General features: G+C 38.3%; 1 protein-coding gene and 1 long non-coding RNA gene across 9 annotated transcripts; one reads left to right on the forward strand and one right to left on the reverse strand.

Annotated features, from left to right (window-relative positions):
* Positions 1-553: 553 nt before the first annotated feature.
* LOC131192328 (uncharacterized) lies at positions 554-6,957 on the reverse strand. Of its 4 annotated transcripts, none has more exons than XR_009153710.1 (4): positions 6,425-6,556; positions 3,044-3,141; positions 1,944-2,031; positions 554-1,591 (listed from the first exon to the last, which is right to left on the reverse strand). It is a non-coding gene; the product is annotated as an uncharacterized LOC131192328 (long non-coding RNA). The 4 variants fall into 4 exon arrangements; XR_009153711.1 differs by lacking the exon at positions 6,425-6,556 and adding an exon at positions 6,273-6,306; XR_009153709.1 differs by lacking the exon at positions 6,425-6,556 and adding an exon at positions 6,862-6,957 and having other exon boundaries at positions 555-1,591.
* RSAD1 (radical S-adenosyl methionine domain containing 1) lies at positions 6,448-20,931 on the forward strand. 5 transcript variants are annotated; one of them, XR_009153707.1, is made up of 9 exons: positions 6,479-6,748; positions 10,762-10,895; positions 13,176-13,380; positions 14,516-14,881; positions 15,447-15,510; positions 15,751-15,902; positions 16,755-16,809; positions 17,963-18,066; positions 18,182-20,931. XR_009153707.1 is itself a non-coding variant. In XM_058171368.1 (9 exons), the coding sequence occupies exons 1-9, from the start codon at positions 6,617-6,619 to the stop codon at positions 18,285-18,287; spliced, it is 1,314 nt and encodes a 437-aa protein (XP_058027351.1). In that variant the 5' UTR covers positions 6,479-6,616; the 3' UTR covers positions 18,288-20,931. The 5 variants fall into 5 exon arrangements, 4 of the variants coding, with proteins under 4 accessions (XP_058027354.1, XP_058027351.1, XP_058027352.1 ...); XM_058171368.1 differs by having other exon boundaries at positions 15,751-15,898; XM_058171369.1 differs by lacking the exon at positions 6,479-6,748 and adding an exon at positions 6,866-7,004 and having other exon boundaries at positions 15,751-15,898.
* The last annotated feature ends 4,034 nt before the right edge of the window (positions 20,932-24,965 follow it).

Raw genomic sequence — 24,965 nt, forward strand, 5'->3', positions numbered from 1 at the left:
GCTTGCTGGGTGTGGTGTGGCTTGCTGGGCATGGCAGGGGAAGGATATTGCAAAATCCCCATTCCCTCCCCACTCCTGTGGAAAGGATATTGCAAAATCTCCATTCCTACCCCACTCGGGGGCCAGCCAGAGGTGGTATTTGCCGGTTCTCCAAACTACTCAAAATTTCCGCTACTGGTTCTCCAGAACCTGTCAGAACCTACTAAATTTCACCCCTGCGTTACGTAATAAAATGGGCAAAAGCTAAAATGAAAGCATAATGAATGAATTATACATTTACAGATCTGTTCCTAACAACCTGTACAAATGAAATTTAAACTATAGATCTTCCCAACTGTAGATGCAGCCAAGAGTCTTTCCTACGACAAAATGCCAGGCTCAGAAGGAGGCAGAAATTGAACTGTTTCATCCCTTACTGCTATTAATTAGAGGAAGTGATTTTTGTTACCAGTTCATATTACAGCAATAAAATGCAAAGCAAATTTTTTTCAAAGACAGACTAGATTTTTCAATTGTTTATTTCTCAATAAAAAATAGATATTACAGAAATGTCAAACTTTCCAATCATATCAGAAATAAAAGTGTACCTGAATTGATAAGAGTTCTCTTGTTTTACGAGAGAATTGAGTATCTCCCAACCATGACACACTGAACTGCAGAGATTGAGAACATTTTCATTTTCTTCAGCTACAGTGCTCCACATCAGCTGAATTATCTTCATTTGTAACATTGCTATGGACTTCCTTCTGTGTCTTATTCCAAATGAACTTTTTTCTTCTATTACTTAGCGGAATACTCCAAAAATGAAATAAATCTTCTTTAATTTGAATTTCCAAGTATACCTTGTATACTTGTAGATTACCTTTATACCACAGTACATATGCTTGTATTAAAAATTTTTAATCTTTAATATAAACATTTTATATTAATTTTTTTTAAAAAATTTACATTTATATCCCGCCCTTCTCCGAAGACTCAGGGCGGCTTACAGTGTGTAAGGCAATAGTCTCATTCTATTTGTATATTTACAAAGTCAATTTATTGCCCCCCAACAATCTGGGTCCTCATTTTACCTACCTTATAAAGGATGGAAGGCTGAGTCAACCTTGGGCCTGGTGGGATTCGAGCCTGCAGTAATTGCAGGCTGCTGTGTTTTTAATAACAGGCTATCTTACAGCCTGAGCCGCCAAAAAAAAACAAAACTGAGGTCCAATATTTATGTAGTGGGCTTTCTCTTCCTTGCACAAATGTTGCTCTGTTTTATAGAATGAAATTTCTTGGACAGACCTGATTCCATTCTTAAGTCTTCAGAGAAGAAATGTATGATGGGATTTCCTTATTGGAGGAAAATGTTGATTTCAAAATTAAGGTGGCTTTGCATTCTTTTTTGCTGAATTGTTCTTGGGAGAACCATCAGAGAGAAGGTATTTAGCTGTACAATGAACAGTTGGAGAAGACCAGCAAAATGAAGGGAATCGAAGCATGTATCCTTGTGATATTATAATATCTACTTTGGTTCTTCAGCTGGGAGTGGCCTCTACCCATGGGAGCAGAATGTATACTAGCGAGATCTAGAAGAATCGCTTTGCAACTGAAATACAAAATAGACAGTATATGAAGAAAGCACATCAAATCACTTTTTAATATCTTAACCAGTGCATTTTTTGAACGTTAATATAGTATTGTTATTAAACATATAACATTTCTGGAACTATTTAATATTTACTTACCAGAGAGGATGCTTTTCTAGTACATTCTACAGTAATAAAAAATTCCTTGACATGGAACTGACCCTGGGTGGAGCGGTTGCTAAATTTCTACCCTTTGCCAAAAGGATGCTTCCAAGGGTGCTTGTCTGCACATTGGTCTCGCGGCTGTTTCAGCCTTCTGGACCCGGCTCCTTTAAGAGATGAGGTTTCCAAGGAACGAGGAGGGGGGCTTACCATAGACAAGGAATTGATGCTCCCGGGAGCTTATGCTGGAAGGCGAAGACTTGGGAGGGTCAGTCTGCGAAGACTTGGGAGGGTCAATCTGCTGGTAAAAGTGAGGCGAAAAATTAAGTTGGCAGCACGATTGGAGCTGAGCCTAATGTAGGGGAGACTGCGGGATTAGTTTGGCCAGGCAAATTATCTCCATTCCCATCCTGCTATCAAAGTGGATCCTGCCTGGGCGCTGAGCTGCAATGGAGAAACAGAGAGGCTGGCACAAAGGGAGGAGAAGGAGCAGGGAGAAGAGATGGACAGCGGCCCCCTCCTTCCCTCGCACCGGCCGCTCCATAACTTAGTCAAAAGAAATTGGCTCTTACAATACACTAGGCCACAATAACGTTTTAATAATTTCCATGTTAGCAATTGTGTCAGCTTCCCACCATATGGATACATACGTTAAGTCAAGGTTTCTCAAACATTGCAGGATTGTGACCACCTAACATTATAAAATAAATTCTCCCATGAATGAAACTAATGTTTTTTATAAGGGTTGCAGCCTGGTAGGAAATAAATCTACAATATCACTTAACTTTTAATCACTACACTTTGTGTTTAGCCCAGTGTTTCTCAAATTGCAGTACTCCAACAAGTCAGCATGGGTTTGCACAGCAATGTGAGGAACTAAGCCCGAAGTGAATATAAATGGTGTTCACATTTCTTGAGCAGGTCTGATCTGATTTTTATAATTTGTGATCTTATTCTCTTAAGTAGCTGGCAGTTCAACACAGATCACAAGCTGCAGTCTAAGGTTGGCAAACAATAAAAAATAGGGTGCTGACGATTTTACAGAGTATGCCACCTTTCATATGGGAAGTCAAGTAGCACGCCTCTTTTTAGATTTTCACAATTTTGTAAGGTTGGTTGAGATGAGACGTGGCTGAACTAAAATTACCTAGTTCACATTACACTACAGCAGGCTTAATATTAAACTCCCTCCTCCCATCCAAGAAAAACTTCTGGTGCTGCTCCCATTCGTCACTCAGGCCCACTTGTTCATCACTGTAGCCTTCACCAGTAACCTTCCCCTACAAATTGATATTGATTTTGAAACTTACCTGAAGAAACAGGATGGAAATCCTCTGTATGCACTACGTACTGTGTAAAAATAGTCTGACTCGTTGCTCCGATGGTCGCAGCATCCTCTTTTATAACCCTGGTCCAGAAAAAAAGAGAAGTGATCTCCAGGCACCTACATCTGTATGAGTCTAATGTGTCAGCAGTTAATCACTCCTGTTATGTCAAATCAGATGTCATCTTGCAGAAACTCCCTTATTTTCAAAGATATGACAAGTTTACATCCTAAAAAAACCCCAGTTTTTTTCTCAAGTTATTCCATACAAGGTCATGTACACTTCCTATTCTCTTTAATGGAATGACATCTGCTCTTGATGTGGTTAAGGCAGCCAGTGGGCAGGATGTGATTTACATGCAAGCCATATTTTCTCTTCCTCATTTTAGGTTTATGCAGAGGGAACCCTTGAGAATGAGAACATTGTGAGCCTTTCATGAGTACTGAGAACAATGGAATGCGAATTCATCAAAAGTTCCCTCTAGCTTTGAGCTGTAGATTCAATTCTACAACACTGTAAAAGGTTATTGGCATCTCAGCACTTATGGCGGTGCTTCAGATGTACTTCATAAAAGGTGCTCTGGAACATTAACGTAAGACCTATCTGCCTTGCTTTAAAGCAGCCTCACCCTTTCTTGGGAACAGCTATGGAACCCTAGGAAGAGACAGAGCCGCTTTTAAAAGCTGTAGAATTGGAATAGATTTCAAAGCTCTGCATAGCCCTATTACCGAGAACATCAGAGCTAGGGCCCTTTGCAGGGGCCTGGGAAGGAGGGTGTGAAAAATATCAAGATGGTCATGACCTTGCAATCAAAACCTGTGTCTAAAAAACACAGATGATGTTTCCATCTCCTGGCAGCGATCATCCTCTTGACTTTTGTTAACCTCTTCTGCAGACTTACCTAAACATTTTTTATGTTTATATCAAGACAGCAATTAGAACATTACATGGATATGTGGTTCTTCCTTACAGTACTTCCTGTATCTGTGACACAAACATGTCAGATAAATCTCTTTTCTACCAGGTTTACATTCCCTTTGGGCAATTCCCAGCCAGTATCTGAGGCTGCTTAAAATTGTGCTCAGCTGTTTCACTTCTGAAATAGTGTTTCCTCTTATCCCAGTAGCAATGGCCCCTTTATGTAGAGAGATAGGGAATCAGACAAGCAGTTTCAAGCATCTGTAGGCAAACCTTGGACCCAATGAAGGAGTAGATTTGTTTATATATTCATACTTGCCCTTTTAAGTTCAGGGACAAAACTTTAAAATCAACATATTAGTTTCCTTTGAAGCTTCAGTCTGTTAAACTATTAAATCAAATAATTCACGAACGAGAAATAAGCCTCTTATCTTTAGCACACTTTCCATAGAACATTATATCCCTAGTTCAGAAATAGCCCAGCAGGTAAGAGACACAGAAAGGTTGTTGCAAGCAGAGGCATCTCAGAGACTTCACTAAATTCCCTCAGCTCCTGTTCTTAATCCACCAACTTCAGTGATGGTGAGACAGACACCTCTAAGCATCATCTAAACTTGTCCTATCCTATTTTAAGAAGAGTGATTATTGATTGCTTTCCTGCCAGTGGTGAAACCAAGATAATCTTCCTTACCTTAACTTAGCCTGCAATAAGTAAGTAAAAATAGAACATATTTAAGGCAGGACAGGCACTCTAAAATTATGTGTAATGAATGTGAAAGGGACACCCCATAGCAGCTAAAAAAGTTGTGCTGTGCTTGAAAAAATGAGCAATATACATTAAGTTGGAGATCAAAATGTGGAAAGTAAATTGCAATTCTGTGTCTGGTTTACAATAAAGCATATTAAACTACCGTAGCAGCCACACATTTGAAACATGTAACAGCATACCCTACTGCATTTTTGCTCTGAGTTCAGCCTATCAACCAGAAGTAATATACTTCCTTCAGCTGGTATCAGGTTATCAGTCGCCATCTAGTGCCTGGTGGTGTAACTGTAAACTTGATTCAAGAGCTCATTTTATACCAAAACATCAAGTCTGGTATCACTGTTTCTTACTTGTATATTTTATGAAAAGGTGCAAGGTTTCACCAGTTATAGCTTGCTTCATCAGATGCACAGATGCCTTTTAATAAAATGTTGGTGGAAAAAAGTGCTACCAGACTTCTGATTTTTTTGCCACCAGAGAATAACAGAGCTCTCTTAATATCAAGAAAACTTAATCCAATTCAATGCATTACTGCAGGGGTGTCAAACCTGCATCGTCACGGTGTCATCACATGACGTATCATGACTTTTTTCCCCTTTGCTAAACTGGGTGTGGCCAGTGCGTAACAAATCTGGCCTGCGGCCGCGAGTTTCACAACTCTGCATTACTATAAAAGTGACCTTGTGGCGAGATGGGCAGCCAACAAATTTAATAAATAAGGCAAACATCTTATATTCACCCACTTCGACATATGCATGAAATAAAAATCATGGATGCAATTTTTCAAACCTTTATTTTATACTACTACTGTTTTCTATCTTCTATTCCGGGGGTCTCCAACCTTGGCAACTTTAAGCCTGGTGAACTTCAACTCCCAGAATCCCCCAGCCAGCAAAGTGGAATTCTGGAAGTTGAAGTCCACCAGGCTTAAAGTTGCCAAGGTTGGAGATTCCTGTTCTATTCCATGGTCAATTTATTGAGTTCCCTGTGAGTGAGAAACGTGAAGTCTCTGAGCTCAGTTTACACTTGCCTTCAAAGAACAACAAACAGTTGTTCCCTTTAATCTGAAACGCAGATGGGCACCAGTGACAGATACTTGCTGACCCAAGGAGTTTCAACTCCACCTAACAAAGAAAAGTGGTCTGCAAATTACACAGGTTGCAAATTATCTTGCCTAGGGGTGTTATTTAATCCCCTTTCCCCACCCCTCCGTCTCCCATTTTCTGTAATATTGCGCCTAAGTTCTGAACATTAAAAAGAAAAGTACTTTCATGTCAATAAAGAAATTAGATTATGAACTTAGAGGGGTTTCCCCCCCCCACAATGGATCAACACAGCACCACAGCGCTTTATTGGTTAAATGGTACTACAGCTTACAACCACAACTGAGCCCAAAATTTATGTTGCTGAGAAATTTGTTAAGTGAGTTTTGCCCCATTTTACAAGTTTTCTTGCCACAACTGTTAAGTGAATCACTGCATTGATAAATTAGTAACCTGGTTGTTAAGCAAATCTGGCTTCCCCACTGACTTTGCCTGTCAGAAGGTCGCCAAAGGTGATCACATGCCAAGCAGCTGGATTTTGATCACATGATCACGGGGAAACGCTGCAAAGGTCCTAAGGGTGAAAACCGGGCATAAATCACATTTTTCATTGTAACTTTGAACGGTCACTAAACGAACTGTTATAAATCGAGGACGACCTATCCTGCTAGGCTTTGTAAGAGTAGCGGTGAAGAGCTCGAGTTCAGAAGAAACACGCGTGGACCCCAACGCAGCCGAAGCCTCTCCCCCCAAGAGGCGGGTCTTATTTTCTCTCCCATCCCTGACGATGCCAGAGCGGCAGCTGCCTGGGGTGGAGGCGGCAAGAGTCTCATGGAGGCGCTGCTACAGAAACTGCGGCCACGGTTTCCCGCAAGGCTTGGTCAAATTGCGCCGCCGAGAAAGCCCCACGCTACCCATTCCCGGCACCGCCCACCGGAAGCCCAAGCCTCGCTCTACGTCCACGTGAGTTAGATTTCAGACCGGGAGAACGCGAGCGAAACCCGTTGCGCATGCGCCAGTTGGAGGATGTCGTAGGCGGTGGAAGTTTCTGCGGACACGCGCGGCGGTGCACGTACCCTGCTCCCCTGTAGCCGAGCTCGTGCGCTGGGGTTCCGGTGGCCGCTGCCTTCTGCTCGCTTGTGCGGAGGCTTAGAAGGCCTGGGAGCGTTCTGCGCATGCGCTTCTGCAAACCGTGAATTGTTTGTTCCGCTAGCTGGTGGTGGGTGGAAATTTTGGCTCGAATTTTGGCGGGGCGATGGTCCTGCCTTTCTTTGCTTGCTGTTTTAGTTGCATGAAGCAGTTCTGAGAAGAGCACTTAAACTGTCAAACAAGAACGGGTGTTAGAAAAAGGCACTTTTGAAAAAGCATTATTCTTAAAATCTTAAACCTCCCCAACACCCACCCACCCCCGTAATTGTAAAAAGCACTCTGGGGAAAAAGGTCCTTTGGGACAATCATGACCTGGATGACTGAGAATCTCCATAGACATGATGGCTGTTATCTTAGTGCATTTAGTCATCTTAGTGCAGGTAAAGTGCCATTGTTAAAAATGGGGCCAGCAGCACAGTGGAAACTCGCTGCACAACTGCCCTGTAATCTCTAATTAGTAGTACACAAATTAATGGGAGCATGGTAATTTCTAGATATGTATCAAACACACAGGAATTTCTAGATGGGTATCAGCCACAGAGGAAATGTTGCAACTTCCCAAACAAAAGTTGACATCACAAGTAGAACTAATCCTGACCCAGCTATATATTGTTTAAAAAAAAACTCAAAACCTGATTGAGGAAATAACTGTAAAAGAGGACACATAATAAGGAAGTTGCAAAACAGTGACCCGGATGCTGGCAGTGGGAGAAGGAAACCCAACATCCGGTTTGGCAGACTGAACATTTGAGAAATTCTGCAAAATTGTGGAGTTAGTTTACATCAGCATCAGGTATGGGTGAAAATGACTACAAGATCAATACTTTTAAAGATAAACGCTCAAAGCTGTAATGGCTCCCTAGAATTTCAAGCTTTTCTTAGCCAAACAAAATTTTCATCAATCAAATTCAAGATCCCAATGGGCTGGATTTCAAAAAAAGTTCTTGATTAATGTAGACACTCTTACGGGTTCCAGTGAAGATATGGGTGCTCCAACAAGAAGAGATTGGACAATCATTTGTCTGAAATGGTATTAGGGTTTCCTGCCTGAGCAGGGGATTGGACTAGAAGACTTCCAAGGTCCCTTCCCACTCTTATTCTGTTATTCTGCTTCCATGAAGAAACTGTTAAGATCAGTAAGGTCACCTCTGTTAACAGTAACCAGTAAGAAATTATATTCCAATTAAGACAATTTTCCCAACAGATTCCCACATTTTCTCTTCCAAAGCCATGGGAAAATCCTCTTCAGCTGTTCAGATAGCTGCATCTGTTGTGTTTGTTATACTATCATTATAATGATGATAAAATCTCTTAAAGAACAAGTAAGTTATAGCACTACACATTTAGTTATGGATTGAACTCTATGAGAACTAATATGTAGCTGCCCAGTTGCTGTATCAGTGAGATGGTAGCATACAAAAATAAATAGTTATTTCATTCCATAATACAATTTAGGAGAAAAGCTGGAGACATAGATATGTGACAAAAACAAATTCTTAGAGGAGTGGAAACATGTTGGCAAAATAGAAACTGAACTGTCAGGTTGACAGTTTTATGAAAATGACTGTGGCAACATATCCGATATGTTTCTATTAAGACAACTCTTCTTGAAGACATTAACAGTAGAAGGGCAGGAAAGTAACTAGCTTCGCTAATTATGAATATGATTACATCATTGATTATGCATTTGTATGACTATCATTTTCTCCTTTCCTGAAATAGGAGTGTATTCTTTTATCAGTAGGAGTCCCTCTCATTATTTTCTTGAGGGAATTACTCCATTTATTTAACAGTGTGCACTGTTGAATAAATATTGCAGTGAGCCTTGATTATTAGGTTTTGGGTCCTGCATTTGATGCCACAAAAACTAAATAATTATTGTCTTAATAGAAATAAACAGTTATGTTACCATAGACATCTTGATAAAGCTTGCTGAGAACCAGGTACTCCAGTTGCCACAATTAGCATATATTAGCACAACCCTATATTTCTATTTTGCTAACCTATTCCCACTCCTCTTAGATTTCGTTTTCCTCACAAATAAGTTGTAAGTTTTGTGTTGGGGAAAGAAAATCAGTAGTAAGCTCTAGGGGGCATTATAATCTAGCATTTTATTTCAAGCTTTTAGAACAAGCCTTTCAGTTGGTTGAATGTCAGCTTTTCCTTTTCTCTCACTATCAAGATTATACCTCTGGGTTGTTGTTTTTCTGTTAAGCATCAAATTACAATATGCACCATATACAATATAGTATTTTCTATGATTGAATTGTATGATTTTTTTCCATTTTAAAGCAAATAATATACTAGGAAGATCAAATTTGCCTCGGTTCCCAATGTTTGGTTTTAGTAGGTTTTTCCATTAGCGTATGATATAGTTGAATGGAAAAGTAGAATTGGTTTTCTGATAATTGTTGGAGGCTGAGGCAATCTTTTTCTCTGTGTGAGTGTTCCTGAAAGCAGGAATCCGACCTGAGCAATGATGAACGAAATGGATGCTGTAACTATAACAGAAAGGAGATGGAAACATGCTAGGAAACACACCTAGTTAACTCAGCCGAGTGAGGAGAGTTAAAAGAACATGTCATCTGTGTATCTATGTGGCAGTGAAGAAAAGCAAAAGGGAATGATGCCAGTTTAATAGTCTTTTAGGCAAAGAGCATGCAGGCACTGAGATTTTAAGTTACTGAACAGTCAGTCGAACTTAACTGGCTCTGTTTCAAAAGGCAATAAAATACCATGACACCTTTAAAATCTGTTCAGGACCACCTCACGCTGCATACTGCTTTCATTCTAGGTCAAACATCTAGGAGCATATTGCAGATGAAAACAGCTTGGCTAGTGTTCAAGACTTCTATATAATTTAATTATTACGCCATTACTTGATGCTTATGAACTTATAGCACACATAAAGAATGCTCCATGACTGAGACACAGTCACATTAATTATATCACCCATCTGTCCAGTATTTGGGAGATGCCTACTGTTGATGTTTTTTGGATGCTTATTAAATCTTTTCTACCGAATTCTCTCTCTACAGTGGTTCTCAACCTTTCCTTCACCACAGACCCCCCCTTTAAATAATCTTTTGTGGCCATGGACCCTGGCCACAGACCACCAAGACTTAACTCAAGATTTAAATCATAACATTTCTTCAAGCCTTCACAACCCCCTGTGATGACATCGCAGTCCCCAGGGTTCTGCAGACCACAGGTTGAGAACCACTGTCTCTCTACATTTTTAATATTCTCTCTGTGTGTATTAGGTATGCAAAATATTTTAGTTTCAACTTTGAAATGTTGCACATGGCTATTTTAAATCAGCTTTTAAAGTATATGGTGACTTTTTTTGTATTTTTAATAGTTTTAGTCTCCTTATTTACTGTATATACTACTTAAAGATGTTAACATACAAGAGTGTAACATTAAGAAATTGAAACAGTAGGTATGAGGATGCAGCATGGTACTGAGTATTACTATTCGGATGGGAAGCCTCTGGAAATTGTCCGTAGCTAAAGGCAGACTATCTTTATGCTTAGATGGCATTTATCAACTGAAACTAATTTATTTTGAACTTGAGGTTTTATATAATACAGTTAGCATTTTGAATTGTTATCACAATGTTTTAAAATGCTTGGCATCAGGATGTCTTGTGGCAAAAAGCTATTTAAATCTTCACATATCAGGGTAGTTTTAAATAATTTCTTTTGTGTGTGGATCTATCTTGCTTGGTGATAACTAATGACAGCATAATACTGTTGGCTAAGGATATAAGAAGGCTCCCCTAAAAATGTTTGAATAAAATCCCTCTTGTCATTTTGGTTCCTTAGTGGCCTTACTGTGAGAAACGCTGCAGTTACTGCAACTTCAACAAATATATTCCCCGAAATCTGGATGAGCTTAGAATGAAGAACTGCCTCATTCAAGAGGCCCAGACTTTGATCCAGCTAAGCGAAGTTCAGAGGTAAATGATATAAGAAGGAGTAAAAAGGATTTGGAAGTCTCCAAATCTATCTTTTAGATTTTTAATTAAATGAAGATTTTTTTCCCCATCTGCATCATTCATCTCTTTTAAAAGTCAGTATCTTCTGTACAAAACACTGCAATTCCCAAAATTCTTAAATGTAGCGCCAAGGAGACTTACTTATTTACTTATCAAATTTGTATAACCACATATCTCACAAATATGACAATAAAACCAACAGTTAAAAAGAACTCAAAATAACCTCTAAAACCAATTCAACGTAAATAAGACCACAAAAAATGAATTAACATCCTACACATAATATATCTCCTCATGTGGGCTCCCTATTTCCATGATCTAACGTATTTTTAAAATTAATTTTTATTGAATAATTTTATACAGTGGTAAAAATTAAACAATTTCAAGAAACAGAAGAGTAAAGATAAGTGGTGAATAGCGTTTTAAAAAAGTATAAAGAAGTGGTTTCCAGTCTTCTTTATGGCAGTTACAAATAAATTTATCTTCTACCCTTTTTAAGGTTAAATCATAATTACCTTCTTTACATATTTTATGCTTTCTAATCATGAAATCCATAAATGGTTCATTTCCCCCCATTTTCAACAAGATGTCATAAAGGGTTTCCAGTCACTGATAAATTTGGTTGTCTTTTCCCTAAACAAAGAGTTCAGTTTTGCAATTTCTACAAATTCTTTATCTTCACCAGTCATTCCTCCAGTGTAGATATTTCCAATTGTTTTCATTTTTGTACAAATAATAGGAATTTTGATGCAGTTACCATATATAAAAACAAATCTTCCATGAGCCTTTTCTAACTGACTGTCCATAAATCTCAACAAAAATATGGTTTCAGTTGTTTATTAAATCTTTTAAATAAAGATTTAAATAAATCTTTTAGATCACTGTACGTAGTTGGGTTCACCACATTTTGAATTAACAGTATGTTAACCATTTCTCTTTACTTGCTGTTTCTGTTCTATAAAACAGAAAATAACGAATACTATAATACTGAAAATAACGAAGGTGTCTTCCAGCACAGCCTGGTGCTTATATTTATTCCTCATTCTCAGTATGCCATTCTTGACATAATGATTGTTTAAATCTACACTAACCAGGTTTTGAGGATATTACAATAATCCAGTGTAGATGTTAAGTAAAGTATGTGTCAGCTACGTTTGATCTTATCTGGAATTCAAATAGATTTCAAATAGAGTTAATATGCCTAAAACCACATGTCATCTTCCAGATACAAAGCTGAATCCAGAAGTAGCCCAGATTGATTTATCCTGATTATTTGGTGAGAGTTCTTCCCCATTGAAGGCAACTGAAGTTCTATTCCCAAATCAATCTGTTCAGAAGCACATCTGTTTTGTTTGGATTGAGTTTCAATCTATTTGACTTCATCTAGATGATTATTGCCACCTGACACCTATTCAGGATATTGACAAGTTCCCTAAAGATAGGTGAAAAAGAGAAAGAATCATATTTACTTGCTGATGACAGTGGAGCCCAAATATCCTTATTCTCTCCCAACAATTTTGTATAAATGTTTAATATGGAGGGTGATATTTATTCATGCAACCTGGGCTGAACACATTTCTCCTATCTTCACTTCCTGAAACCGACTTCAAGAAAAGGCTGGAACTATGATAAAATTGTGCCAAGGACACACATATGTGACAGGTAGATTATTAGGATCTGCTATAACCAAAGAATCCAAATCATAACAAATGTAAGGAATGTTATTTGCAAAATGTCTTTAACAGTCTTCAATAACAACCAAGTTATTTTTCTTAGCTTTACTAGATCCTTGATGTAATAGACTTCTTACATCTTTAAACAGATGCCTTTAGGGGGTTCATTTGATCCTTGTATACTATTCCTTTGCTATTGTCAAACTGATGACATAGCCTTAATAATACTGCTAACCTGTGCTTATTTGGATTTGTTTCACATTGAGATGGATCCAAAGAAACCTTGTGTTTCTGATCTTGAAACAGAGTGTTTGCATTCAAAACAGTGGCTCAGTTTCAAACACTTCCAAAATTATGAGAACATCCCATTTTAAAATTAAGATTGGTGTCTTGCAGAGCATTTGCCTTTGAAATGGTTCAGAGTGTTTTTGCATATATCTAAAATATACCAAGAATGTTAGAGGACAGAATGGGATTCCTCATTTCTACCACTTCCACTCATGAGAAGCTGAGAAAATAGGGAGAGGACCATCAGTTCAAATAATCTTCTCTTCTTTTTTGGCTCTAGAATCACTTCAGTATACTTTGGTGGGGGAACACCAAGCTTAGCCAGCCCGCTCACCATTGATGCTATCCTGGACACTGTCTCCCAATGCACACATTTAGCAGAAGGAGCTGAAGTTACTTTGGAAGCAAACCCCGCTTCAGCAGACACCCTTTGCCTTTCTGAGTTCCAGAAAGCTGGTGTGAACCGCCTCTCCATTGGAATTCAGGTGAGAAGTCAGAAGCATTGCTTTCCGGACTGTATTAGTCATCATTCACTTACAATACTAGAATAATAAAGTTAAAAACTTACTTAAAATAATTTGAACTAATGTTAAGCAAATTTACTTACATGGGATTGCAGAAAAGGACTGAAATATACAGAACCAGTTTTTTTCTGCTCCACTGATCAATTTCTTCTTTCCTTCCTCCCTCCCTCTCTCCATCCCATATATATACAGTATTTAGACTACAATGTGATAAGCAGAAAGTAAGAACTGACAACTATTTCAGAGTATGAACTCAAAAATGTCAATTCATATGCTGTAGATAGGGGAATAAAAACACAAGATCATGGCCAACCTGACTTATGGAAAATTGCTTCCTAGTTTTAATGAGTTTTTATAATTAAAGTACATAGAAGTGTTTTGTAAATTTGACATGGAGCATAACAAACAGCAGCTTGATTGAGTGTTTTTTCTGGAATAGCAGCATGGAAGAAAGATTTAGGTATATTTTTCTATTGCTATTCTGGTCAGCATATTAATGGGTTGCTCTTTTCCGTGTAAAGTATAATTTGGTTTAACAATTTATCCTCTGTAATTCTTAACCCCACCCTTTTCTTTTTACTTGCTACTTACAGGCAAAGATTTATAAATTATATGTATCATATATCTATACATTGTATGCAGATATTTGTATTTTGAGCATGTGTCAGTATAGTGTGTACCACTGAGTTAGTAGTGGGACATTGATAGTAGTCTTTGGGCTTGCAAGGTTATTTCTAGATTACAGTCCTCAATTTATGAACAGTTGTTTAATGACCATTCTGTTCCCAGTCACAAAGCCTCAGAACAGATGATTTACTTTTTGAACATGCATGGGGCTGGTGTAAATCAGATTATTTTTCTTTTTTTATACTTTCAATTTCTTTGGCTTCCTATTTCTAGTCCCTTTTGTGCTTTGCATAACAACAAAAGGGAACCGCATAGCGGCTGTGCAAATATGTATGCTTTTTACAAGATTTTACTTCTTTTTTTCCCCTCACTTACCATAATCATAATTCTCTCACCACATACTTGTTTCCTTTATCTTCAGTTGTAAAGAGTCAAGCATATTCATGGATTTTTATTTCCTTCTGTGCAGTCATTGGACAATGCAGAACTCAAGCTTCTTGGAAGGACCCACACAGCTAGTGACGCTTTGAGAACTTTAGAAGAAGCCAAAAAACTCTTTCCAGGGCGTACATCTATTGACTTAATATTTGGTCTCCCAGGACAGACTGTTGCTTCCTGGATCCAAGGTTTGGAGAAAGCGCTTGCAGTATGCGATGACCATATATCCCTTTACCAGTTGACTCTAGAAAGAGGCACATCTCTCTTCAAGCAGGTCCATCAGGGCTTTCTGCCCACAACCAATGTGGATATAGTATCAGAGATGTATGAGTGTGCACGACATGTTCTACAAAATTCAGGTTTTCACCAGTATGAAGTCTCCAATTTTTCAAAGAATGTAAGTCTTTTCCTTTAGTTAAACCTTGTTCCATACAACTCAGTAAAAGGAAGTAGGCCAAAGAAATTCAGAAGGTTCTGGTAATTAAATAAGATTTTTCCCCCCTACTCTCTCGCTGTATTAGAAAGATAATACAAATGTATTCCTTCTGCCGAAGTGGAAGGAATATGATTTAAGAATTTTTCACAATACCATAGTATTACCTGTCCAATTGAGTAAGATCCAAGTCTTACTCTGCTTATCTCAGAAGAGAATGGTGAAAAAGCTCCTACTAGAAACAAACTAACAAAAAGAGCGTGCTTAAATAAAAATTCTGTATTCTGTATTCTATCCTGCTTTGCACATTGAATTACAGTGGAGGCTTCTGAGAAAACTTTCCTTCCTCCTCCCTGGCCTTCCTCCTTTTTCTTCCAAGCAAGAAAAGTCTCCTAAATGACTGTTAAGCCCAATGAAGTGCCATAAGTTTTTAAAAAGCCACTCCTTAAAAGTTGTTTCTCTAGTATAATGCAACAGTTGTGTGCAGACTTGCAGTTCCTTAACGTTTTTTGTTTGTTTGTTTACACAGGGGGCATTTAGTACTCACAACCTCTCCTATTGGCAAGGGAGCCAATACATTGGCATTGGACCAGGTAAACCTATTCGGGGAGATGATGGGCCAAGCGCTGCAACTGCTTCTTGAGTTGGCTCCAGTACTGGAGTACCATTTCAACTATGGCTTGTTTTTTTTTTTTTCAATAAACAAGGGGAGATTGGAAAGTAAGCGCTCCTCAGCTAAAAATGATGTTGCTAAGTAGCTGCCAAATGATTCCTTCTCATATAAACACTAAATAGCACCATAGGTTGTTCAGAGCAATCTCCTTCTTTCTCAGGAGCCCATGGGCAATTTGTACTACGGGGAGATGGTAAGATGCATCGAGAGGCAAGAATACAGACTTTAGAACCAGATATATGGATGAAAGAAGTATTGGCCTTTGGGCATGGAACTCGGAAACGGACTCCACTCAGGGAACTGGATATGTATGTAAGAGGAAATGCAGAGAGGCTCTTCCTTATCATTTCCTTTCTTTAAGCATATGTGGTATTCCTGAAAACTCAGCCTTATTAATAGGCACATGAACCACCATTTTATATCCTACATTGCATCCATAATATTGGCACATTGGTTAAAATGCAGTATTGTGGGCTAACTCTGCCCACAGCCAGGAACTCGATCCTGTTTGGCTCAAGGTTGACTCAGCCTTCCATCCTTCCAAGGTTGGTAAAATGAGGAGCCAGATTATTATGGGCAGTATGATGACATTTGTAAACCATTGTAAAGCACTATGGAGCACTATATAAACCTAAGTGCTATTGCTACTGCTATTTTGAATCTGGAACCTATTGTATATTTTAAATTCCAGTTTCCATAAATCCGAAGTGCTAAATTACATATAAATCTTAGTCTATACCTGCTTTTTGGAGCTATGTAAAATTTATCTCCCTCTGATCTACTTTTTGGCATGGGCTTTTTACTTTACAACTCATTATGGTAGTGAAATCTTTTAAAACACCGAAGAGATGCTGTAGAAGGAACAGTTGCCTGAAAAGTTTAATAAAAATATGATTGCTACTAGACATGCCACACCTACTTAAACTTTAATTTAGAGATAACAAAAATGTCTTTCTAGAATTGTTGTAAAGCTTATTCAAAGCATGCACACACACACACACACACACACACAATTTTTGAAACTAGATGATGTACGAGTACAGGTGCTGCCTTGGTTAATGCGGTAAAATCATTGACTAATTCCTTTTCCCCACTGTTGTTGGCACAAATATCTGTTTATTAAAATTCCAATGTGTGTGTTGCTTCCATCTGTCCCTTTTGTAGACTGGAGGAAGTTTTGATGCTGGGACTCCGTATGGATATAGGAATCACACACCAGGTATAGTTCTCATATTTACGTGTGATGGTTGTTCATGTTTGAAATGTTTGAAACATTTATTGCCATAATTCCAGAGCGCTTGGATGGAATGATTTTGCATAAATGATTCATTCCTCATTCCTTCTCTGTATTGTATGCCTTTTCAGTTAATTAATGTTGCACTTTGTGATTGCATCGCTTAGCAATGGAAATTCCAGTTCCAATTGTCATAACTCAAGAACTGCTTATAGTTAATGCTAGAAATAGCAGAAGAATAAATAGCACATAACTAGTTTTTAATCCTTGTTTTAGAAACATGGCCTGTGATTACTAAACGCAGAGAGACTAGAAGAGATCCTCCTGAGATTTCCAGTAAACATGAGATTGGATTTTAAGACCTACATATCTCTGCTCAACTTTTTTGATGCTAGTTTATTTTTTTTAAATAGGAATTGTTCAATGATCTATCAAAGATGGGACCAAAAGTGATGATTGACTTAAAGCTGTTACTAAAAAAAGGTCATTTAAAGCATTTGCAGTATTTCAAGTGATGTTCTGCTAAGCCTAACTTGCAAAAATTACAGGAAGCCTTCAACTTACAACCATTTGTTTAGTGACTGTTTAAAGTTACAACAGTACTGAAAAGTGATTTATGACCATTTTTCACACTTCAGGACCATTGCGGCATCCTCATGGTCATGTGATCAAAATCTGAATGCTTGGCAACTGGTATATATTTATGATGGTTGCCGTGTCCCAGAGTCATGTGATCAGCTTTTGTGGCCTTCTGACAAGCAAAGTCAATGGAGAAGCCAGATTCACATAACAACTGCAGTGATTAAGGAATGTGGCAAGCAAGGTTGTGGGAAACTCTGAATAACTGTCTTGCTTAGCAACCAAAATTTGGTGCTCAATTGTGGTCTTAAGTCGAGGATTACATGTATAGCAAAAAAGGAAGGTTTAATCGAAATTGTGGTGATGGATCCTAGTTAAATTTGAGCTCTTTACGTTTATTTTCAAAGGGGTGAAGATTCTGAGAAATTCATCAGGGTGACATTTTAAGAAACATATCTTCTAGCATCATTTGTGTTTTCCTAGATTAGCCCCCAAATTAATTCTTCAGTTGAAAAAATGTAAAAAACCAATTTTTAGGGTAGGTTTTTTCTCTTTATAGCACTGGTTGCAGTTTGCCCCCAGTCTCAGTCTATGGGATGTGTTTGGTGAAACAGAGGAAGTCAAAGAGCTGGAAGAACATGGGTTGCTTTTTCTGGACGACAGGTAAGGGGGCTGAAGATTCATATGTCTTACGAAGAGGATACTGGTATATCTGGAGGAGGATTCAGCAACTTTCTTGCTTTCGTCTTTCTTCAGTGACAATAATTTCTTTTTGTAGGGGACTTAGGTGTTCTTGGAAGGGCCTGGCTCTGCTTGATTCTCTCCTGCTGATACTCCTGACGCAGCTCCAACAGACCTGGATGGAAAGGGAAAAGGGAATGTGAAGTAGCTACCAATATAATTTTCATATTGGAAGTTAACGAGCTTTCAGAGATGGTTTGTAGTCTGGAAAATTGTTCCAATGCAAAGGTGACATCCCAAGAAATGAATGTGTCTTCAGTGAAGCCAATGAGCTGATTATGTTGTCATGCTGCTGGATGCAGAGTTTGCTCTGAACTAAACAATTACTGCATCCCTGGCTTTTGTCTCTCTATACTAGGATGAAAAATGATCTATTATTCTAGTGTCTTTGTGGCTTGCACTGGAAATAAATGAAGCATGAAATATCTTTACGCTGCATAAATAAATGGATTATACAGGAACTGGTTTTCATTAACTAGAACCTTCCACTTTTTTAAGTACTAAGTAAAGGAATGTTCCTGAGGGAAGAATTGACCGTGAAAATAATAAAAGATTTGTATGTTGTAAATACAGGGGCACTTCTCATACATTCAAGTCAGTACAACTGGAATGTCTTTGGGCTGTTGCTTACACACAAAAGCTACTAATGCTTCTAGCACAATAACTTGCCATACAACATTCCACTGCATTCATAATCCCAAATTTCTACCATAGGAACAGTCTGAATTAGTTCAAGCAGCCTGCTGTGTTGCTTCTGTTTATGATTAATTCCATGCAACCCATTCTTGATAATGCATTTACTGGAATTACTGGAATACAGGTACTCCTTGGTTTACAATGGCAGTTGGGAGTGGAATTTCAGTTGTTAAATGATGTGGTCAGAAAGCACAATGTCACATGACCACAACATTTAGCGATGGCAATTGCTGCAGTCCCCATTGTCATTGTTAAATGAGGATTGGGTCTTTAAGAGAGCATCTCCTTGCAACTTCCAACAATTAAATTAGTAGGGAAACTGGCAGAAAGTTGAATGTCCCAGGCGGTTTGCAAACAGGTAACTTGGCTGCTGCTGTGTGGGAGAGGGAGTGAAGGGTTGTGTGGGTAGCCAAGGAGGCATGGTGCAAGTATGGCTTGGGGTGGCTGCTGCTGGGTAGGGGAAAGTGGGCAAGGGTGAATAAGTACCAGGGAGAATGTGCAAGTGGCCAGGAAGGTGCGGCACAAGTACAATGAGGCTCGGAGTGCATGTGAGGGTGTATCAGCAGCATGTAAGATACATAAATATAATTAATGTATGCCTTCTAATACTTTTCACCTGAAAAATAGGCTGAACTAGCATGCAAATTCACCAACCTTTTTATTCATTTTACTGTACCTTAATTGAGTTCTGGGACCTCTTTTTCCCCCTTCTGATTTTAATAAAACTTTATAATTTGGATGAATGAAAAACATTTTCTCTGTGGTGGAATGTTTGGTCTCCAGAAAGGGAAACAGTAGTTGAATATTGCATATTGCCATCTGTGGAATCGTAGATAGAATTTAATTTGATTATCTCCTACTTTAGAGTTTCTCAAACTTGGGTAAGGGCAGTGACACAAACTGAAATGTTGATTTCAAACATTGTGTTAAGTCATGGTTTGCTTAACAGATTATAGCCAAAAGCAAACAAATTATTCATAATGTGAACAAGGCCAGAATGCAGTGTGCAGACACTTCTAAGGAGTGATGCACAGAATCTATTGCTTAGAATTAGTGGAGCTCTAATTCTACCAGATAATTTTCAGAAACTCAGTTTCAGAAATTAAAGAGACTTAATATGATTAATAATAATTGCTGTGGAACAATTTGGTAACATTTCATTCATGTAATACTGTACAGAACTTTATTTTTCCCCTCCCCTCCCCCAGCCAAACAACTCATTATCATTCTTTCTGTGGAGACCTTCAGTTCTCTTAGGGAAGCCAACACACTCTTAAGGAATGACTGGGATTGATCACAACAGGAAGCAATATCCTATGAAGCCTCAGGAACATTGTCATGCACCTAACCTTGTTTTAACTCATTTGATGCTTACTCCAATTAATCTCTGATGACAACAGTGGCATTTGCCCTATATAGAATTGTTAGGTCAAAATTGTAAAAAGAAAATATGGAACAAAATGATATTACTCACAAGAAATAATCCCAATATGGAATATAAAAGAGATCATCTGTCCCGCATAATTTAGATTTGATAAAGTAAATTAGCATTTCCTTATATTAAAATAGAACATTTAAAATCATAAGAGCAAACATATTCCATATTAGAATAGAATAAAATAACAGAGTTGGAAGGGACCTTGGAGGTCTTCTAGTCCAACCCCCTGCTTAGGGAGGAAGCCCTACACCACTTCAGCTAAATGGTTATCCAACATCTTAGAAACTTCCAGTGTTGGAGCATTCACAACTTCTGGAGGCAAGTTGTTCAATACTTCAAGGGACATTCATAATTTAAATGCAGTATTTGTTAGCAAATGCCCACCTTAAATTATGCAATAATTATAGATAGTATAGAAAATTGATGCATTATGTAATTAAATCAATAATTTCCCTACTGTTAACCACTGAGAAAGGTGCAGAAAATAAAAGTTGGCTAAAGACAAAGCAACCAAATGTTAAGTACAACAACCTCAATTACAATGTCAATGTAAAGTTAGCAAACATTTTAAGAAGATCATGTAAACATTATTTCAAGTGATAAGAAAATTTAAATTTTAGCTACACTTATTTTTGGAACTTAGTACGAAAAATAGTAAAGGAAAAGAAGGAATTTTGCTAATATTAAAAAAATAAAATACCTGATGTTAAGAATTCATATTGTCTTGTGTGTGAAATATACAATATTAGAAATTTTCTAATGTTCAGTTTTTAATTCCATTCCTTGTACAAGAGTCCTGTTCATGTGTAGTTTATTACTACAAATTCATTCCAGTTGGCTAGCTCTCTATTACATTATGTATGTGTGTGTGTGGGCTAGATAAAATATTGCAAAATTAAGTTTTTTTCCATAGGTGCCAGTCAGTCTTAGTAATTGATATTTAGTTTCTTAATAGAGTTTTATTTTCACAGTGTAATCAAGTCATGTTTTGCATCAGTATTTAAATGAGTAAAAAAAGGGAGGGAACAGAAACATGCATAAATTGTACATATTCATTTTCAGAACTGAATGGATAAACTCAGGATTGAACATAAGGGAAAGAGAACTCACAAAAAGAAAGGGATTCAGGGAATCTGCTCATCGTGTCTTTGACTTTTAAGGAAGAAAAGTATCAGAGGAGGTCACATTTTATTGGGTAGGGCAAAACCTGGAAATTGGAATGTACTGCCTGACTACCTACCATCATCTCAGCCTTATGGTATACATAAGATTTTTATTGGTTTCATTTTCTCCACATACTAAAAGAGAGATAATGAACAGTAAGTCTGCAGATGGAAGATGAATTACAAAGCACCATCATAGCATTAATAGTATGGAAGGGAAATTAAGGCAACTAAGTGCAACAGGGTTAATTGATCTCACCTGGAAAAGGACTCAAATGTCCTCAGATGGCATAACAGGATGTGTGAGTAATTGCAGGTCCAACCAGATGAACAAGTATTGTTCATTACTTGTTCATTACTGAATAAAAAGATAGCTGTTGTTACGTTCTGAGGGAATAATATATAGATCAAATTTAACCCTAGATTTAAAGAAACTAGAATAGTCCTGCCCCTTCACTCTGTACTTCAACTTCTCTCTTTTTTTCTTCCTCCACTTAATTAAATTTCAGTGAAGATTAAGGTAGTTCTGGAATACAGTCTTCTCTGCTTTCCTGCTTTATAAAATCTCTTCCATATACTACTGCAGAAAAAGAAATTTGCTTACATCTGGATAAGCCGATTAAAATCAGTAAACAAATGGAGCCAATTGCAACAAGGGGGGGAGAGTAAACTATTAGGATAAAAACAATACTTGAAGTGGAGTAATTATAGTTCCTTTAATTATAGTTTCTTTATACCACTGAATTTGTACTTTTCACTTTGATACAGATTCTTAAAGTAATAATCTTGCTTTTTTTCTATGAAGGTTACTGTCGGGTTTAATATTTATAATATTGCCATAGTAGCCAAGGTATTTAGGGAATATCCTGCAAGTTTACCATCTTAAGTAGGCAGAAGTTAAGGAAGAAAAGGGAAGAAAAGGAATGGCCAATAAAAATTCAGCATATAGGACAGATCTGGAAGGGGGAGGGAGGAAAATGTGCAATAGCAAATTGACATTTCAAAGAACTGGGAAATGGATTCCTGTCGATAAGAGTGGATAGGTAATTTCATAGAAAATGGGCAGAAGTGAAGAGGCAAGCTGAAAGCCATTTAGGTAGATGGTTAAATTTTGTAGAAATAACTAAAATGAAAGGGGGGGACATATGAAAAATATACATTTAAAGATATGTGTGTTTAATTTTTGTAATGTTTAAATTCATATATATATATATATAAATATATATATATATGTTTTCTGAGGTTTTCGCGGGTGTTTGTATGTAGGTCTTTGGTTATTCGGGTTTTCTCCCGCGTAAAATTGGAAGTGTCTTGGCGACGTTTCGACGAAGTCTCATTCGTCATCTTCAGGCTTCAGTTTCGTGCTTCTGGGAGCAATGTGTGATTGCAGCTGTTTCTTCCTTTTTAACTGCTAGTGGGGGTTTGAACTGATTGGGTGGGAGCTTGGCTGTGATCTGATTGGATGGGGGTTTTTTTGTGCTCTGATTGGCTGGGGTGTGTCCTGTTTGGGTGGGGGCTTGGTTGTGCTCAGATTAGTCTGAGTTGCAGGGGGATTTAAGCTGGTGAGCTGCATTGCTGTTGTTTGGCTTCGTGTTCGTGCTACATCTTCATAGTGGGTGTCAGTCTGCTGCACGTATGGATTGGAGGGGTTTGAAATGGCTAATGTTGCAGCTGCAGTCTGGCTTCTGGTCCTTGGTCGTGCTTCATGATCAGTGTGAGTTTGGGTCTGCTTTCTGGGTGGATGTGTGGTGGTGACATCCTATGTTAACTTCTGTTTCCATGGTGAACTGTATTTTGGGGTGTAGGCTCACAAACCTCAATAGCAAACTTGACAACTTCCTCACACACCTCAATAGCCTACACCCCAAAATACAGTTCACCATGGAAACAGAAGTTAACAACCAACTTCCCTTCCTAGATGTCTTAGTCTACAGGAAACCCAATGGCTCCCTAGGACACACCATCTACCAGAAGAAAACACACACAAACCGCTATCTGCACGCACTCTCACACCACCACCCAGCACAGATCAACTCCGTAGCCAAGACACTCATCTCTAGAACAAAATGCTTAGCTGACGAACAACACCTAAAAACCGAACTACACACTCTCACAAACGTACTAATATCCAATGTATTCCAGAGAAATAAGATTACCAAACTAATCCAAAAAGAACCCCCCACTAAAATCCAAGACAGAGAACAAGAAAACGGCACAGCCCTCCTCCCATATATAAAAGGCACCACAGACAGAATCAGCAAGATCCTCCACAAACATAACATCAAGACAGCATTCTGCACAAACCGAAAAATATCCACCATCCTAAGAAACCCCAAAGACAAAATTGAGTTAGAAAATCAAGGAGTATATGAAATCCCATGCACCGCCTGCTCCACCACATACATTGGACAAACCAACAGAAGAATAAGTGCACGCATTGAAGAACACAAGAACTCAGTCAAAAAAGAGGAACCAACTTCTTCCCTGGTCCAACACCTTAAAGCCACAGGACACGATATTGACTTTAAAAAGACCAGAACTATCGCCAAAACTGAACACTTTAACAACAGAATAATCAGAGAAGCCATCGAGATAGAAAAACGCCCACACAGCATGAACAAACGAGACGATACCTCCCGCCTACCAGCCATTTGGAAACCCGCCCTTATTGACAAACGAGTCCATAACATAACATAACATAACATAACATAACATAACATAACATAACATAACATAACATAACATAACATAACATAACATAACATAACATAACATAACATAACATAACATAACATAACATAACATAACATAACATCAGAGTTGGAAGGGACCTTGGAGGCCTTCTAGTCCAACCCCCTGCCCAGGCAGGAAACCCTACACCATCTCAGTCAGATGGTTATCCAACATTTTCTTAAAAATTTCCAGTGTTGGAGCATTCACAACTTCTGAAGGCAAGTCGTTCCACTTATTAATTGTTCTAACTGTCAGGAAATTTCTCCTTAGTTCTAAGTTGCTTCTTTCTTTGATCAGTTTCCACCCATTGCTTCTTGTTCTACCCTCAGGTGCTTTGGAGAACAGCCCGACTCCCTCTTCTTTGTGGCAGCCCCTGAGATATTGGAACACAGCTATCATGTCTCCCTAGTCCTTCTTTTTGTTAAACTAGACATACCCAGTTCCTGCAACCGTTCTTCATATGTTTTATCCTCCAGTCCCTAATCATCTTTGTTGCTCTTCTCTGCACTCTTTCTAGAGTCTCAACATCTTTTTTACATCGTGGCGACCAAAACTGGATGCAATATTCCAAGTGTGGCCTTACCAAGGCATTATAAAGTGGTACTAACACTTCACGTGATCTTGATTCTATCCCTCTGTTTATGCAGCCCAGAACTGTGTTGGCTTTTTTAACAGCTGCTGCACACTGCTGGCTCATATCTAAATGGTTATCCACTAGGACTCCAAGATCCCTCTCACAGGTACTACTATTGAGCAAGGTACCACATATACGGTACTGGTGCATTTTGTTT

Source organism: Ahaetulla prasina, chromosome 2, assembly GCF_028640845.1.
Source record: "Ahaetulla prasina isolate Xishuangbanna chromosome 2, ASM2864084v1, whole genome shotgun sequence".
Classification (NCBI taxonomy): Eukaryota; Metazoa; Chordata; class Lepidosauria; order Squamata; family Colubridae; genus Ahaetulla; species Ahaetulla prasina.

Excerpts from the sequence above, each read along its gene's own strand:
- RSAD1 (XM_058171368.1), top strand. The coding sequence starts at position 6,617 with ATGGAGGCGCTGCTACAGAAACTGCGGCCACGGTTTCCCGCAAGGCTT. Across the intron at positions 13,381-14,515 it reads GCCTCTCCATTGGAATTCAG|TCATTGGACAATGCAGAACT; the intron begins GTGAGAAGTCAG and ends CCTTCTGTGCAG. Across the intron at positions 18,067-18,181 it reads TTGCTTTTTCTGGACGACAG|GGGACTTAGGTGTTCTTGGA; the intron begins GTAAGGGGGCTG and ends TTCTTTTTGTAG.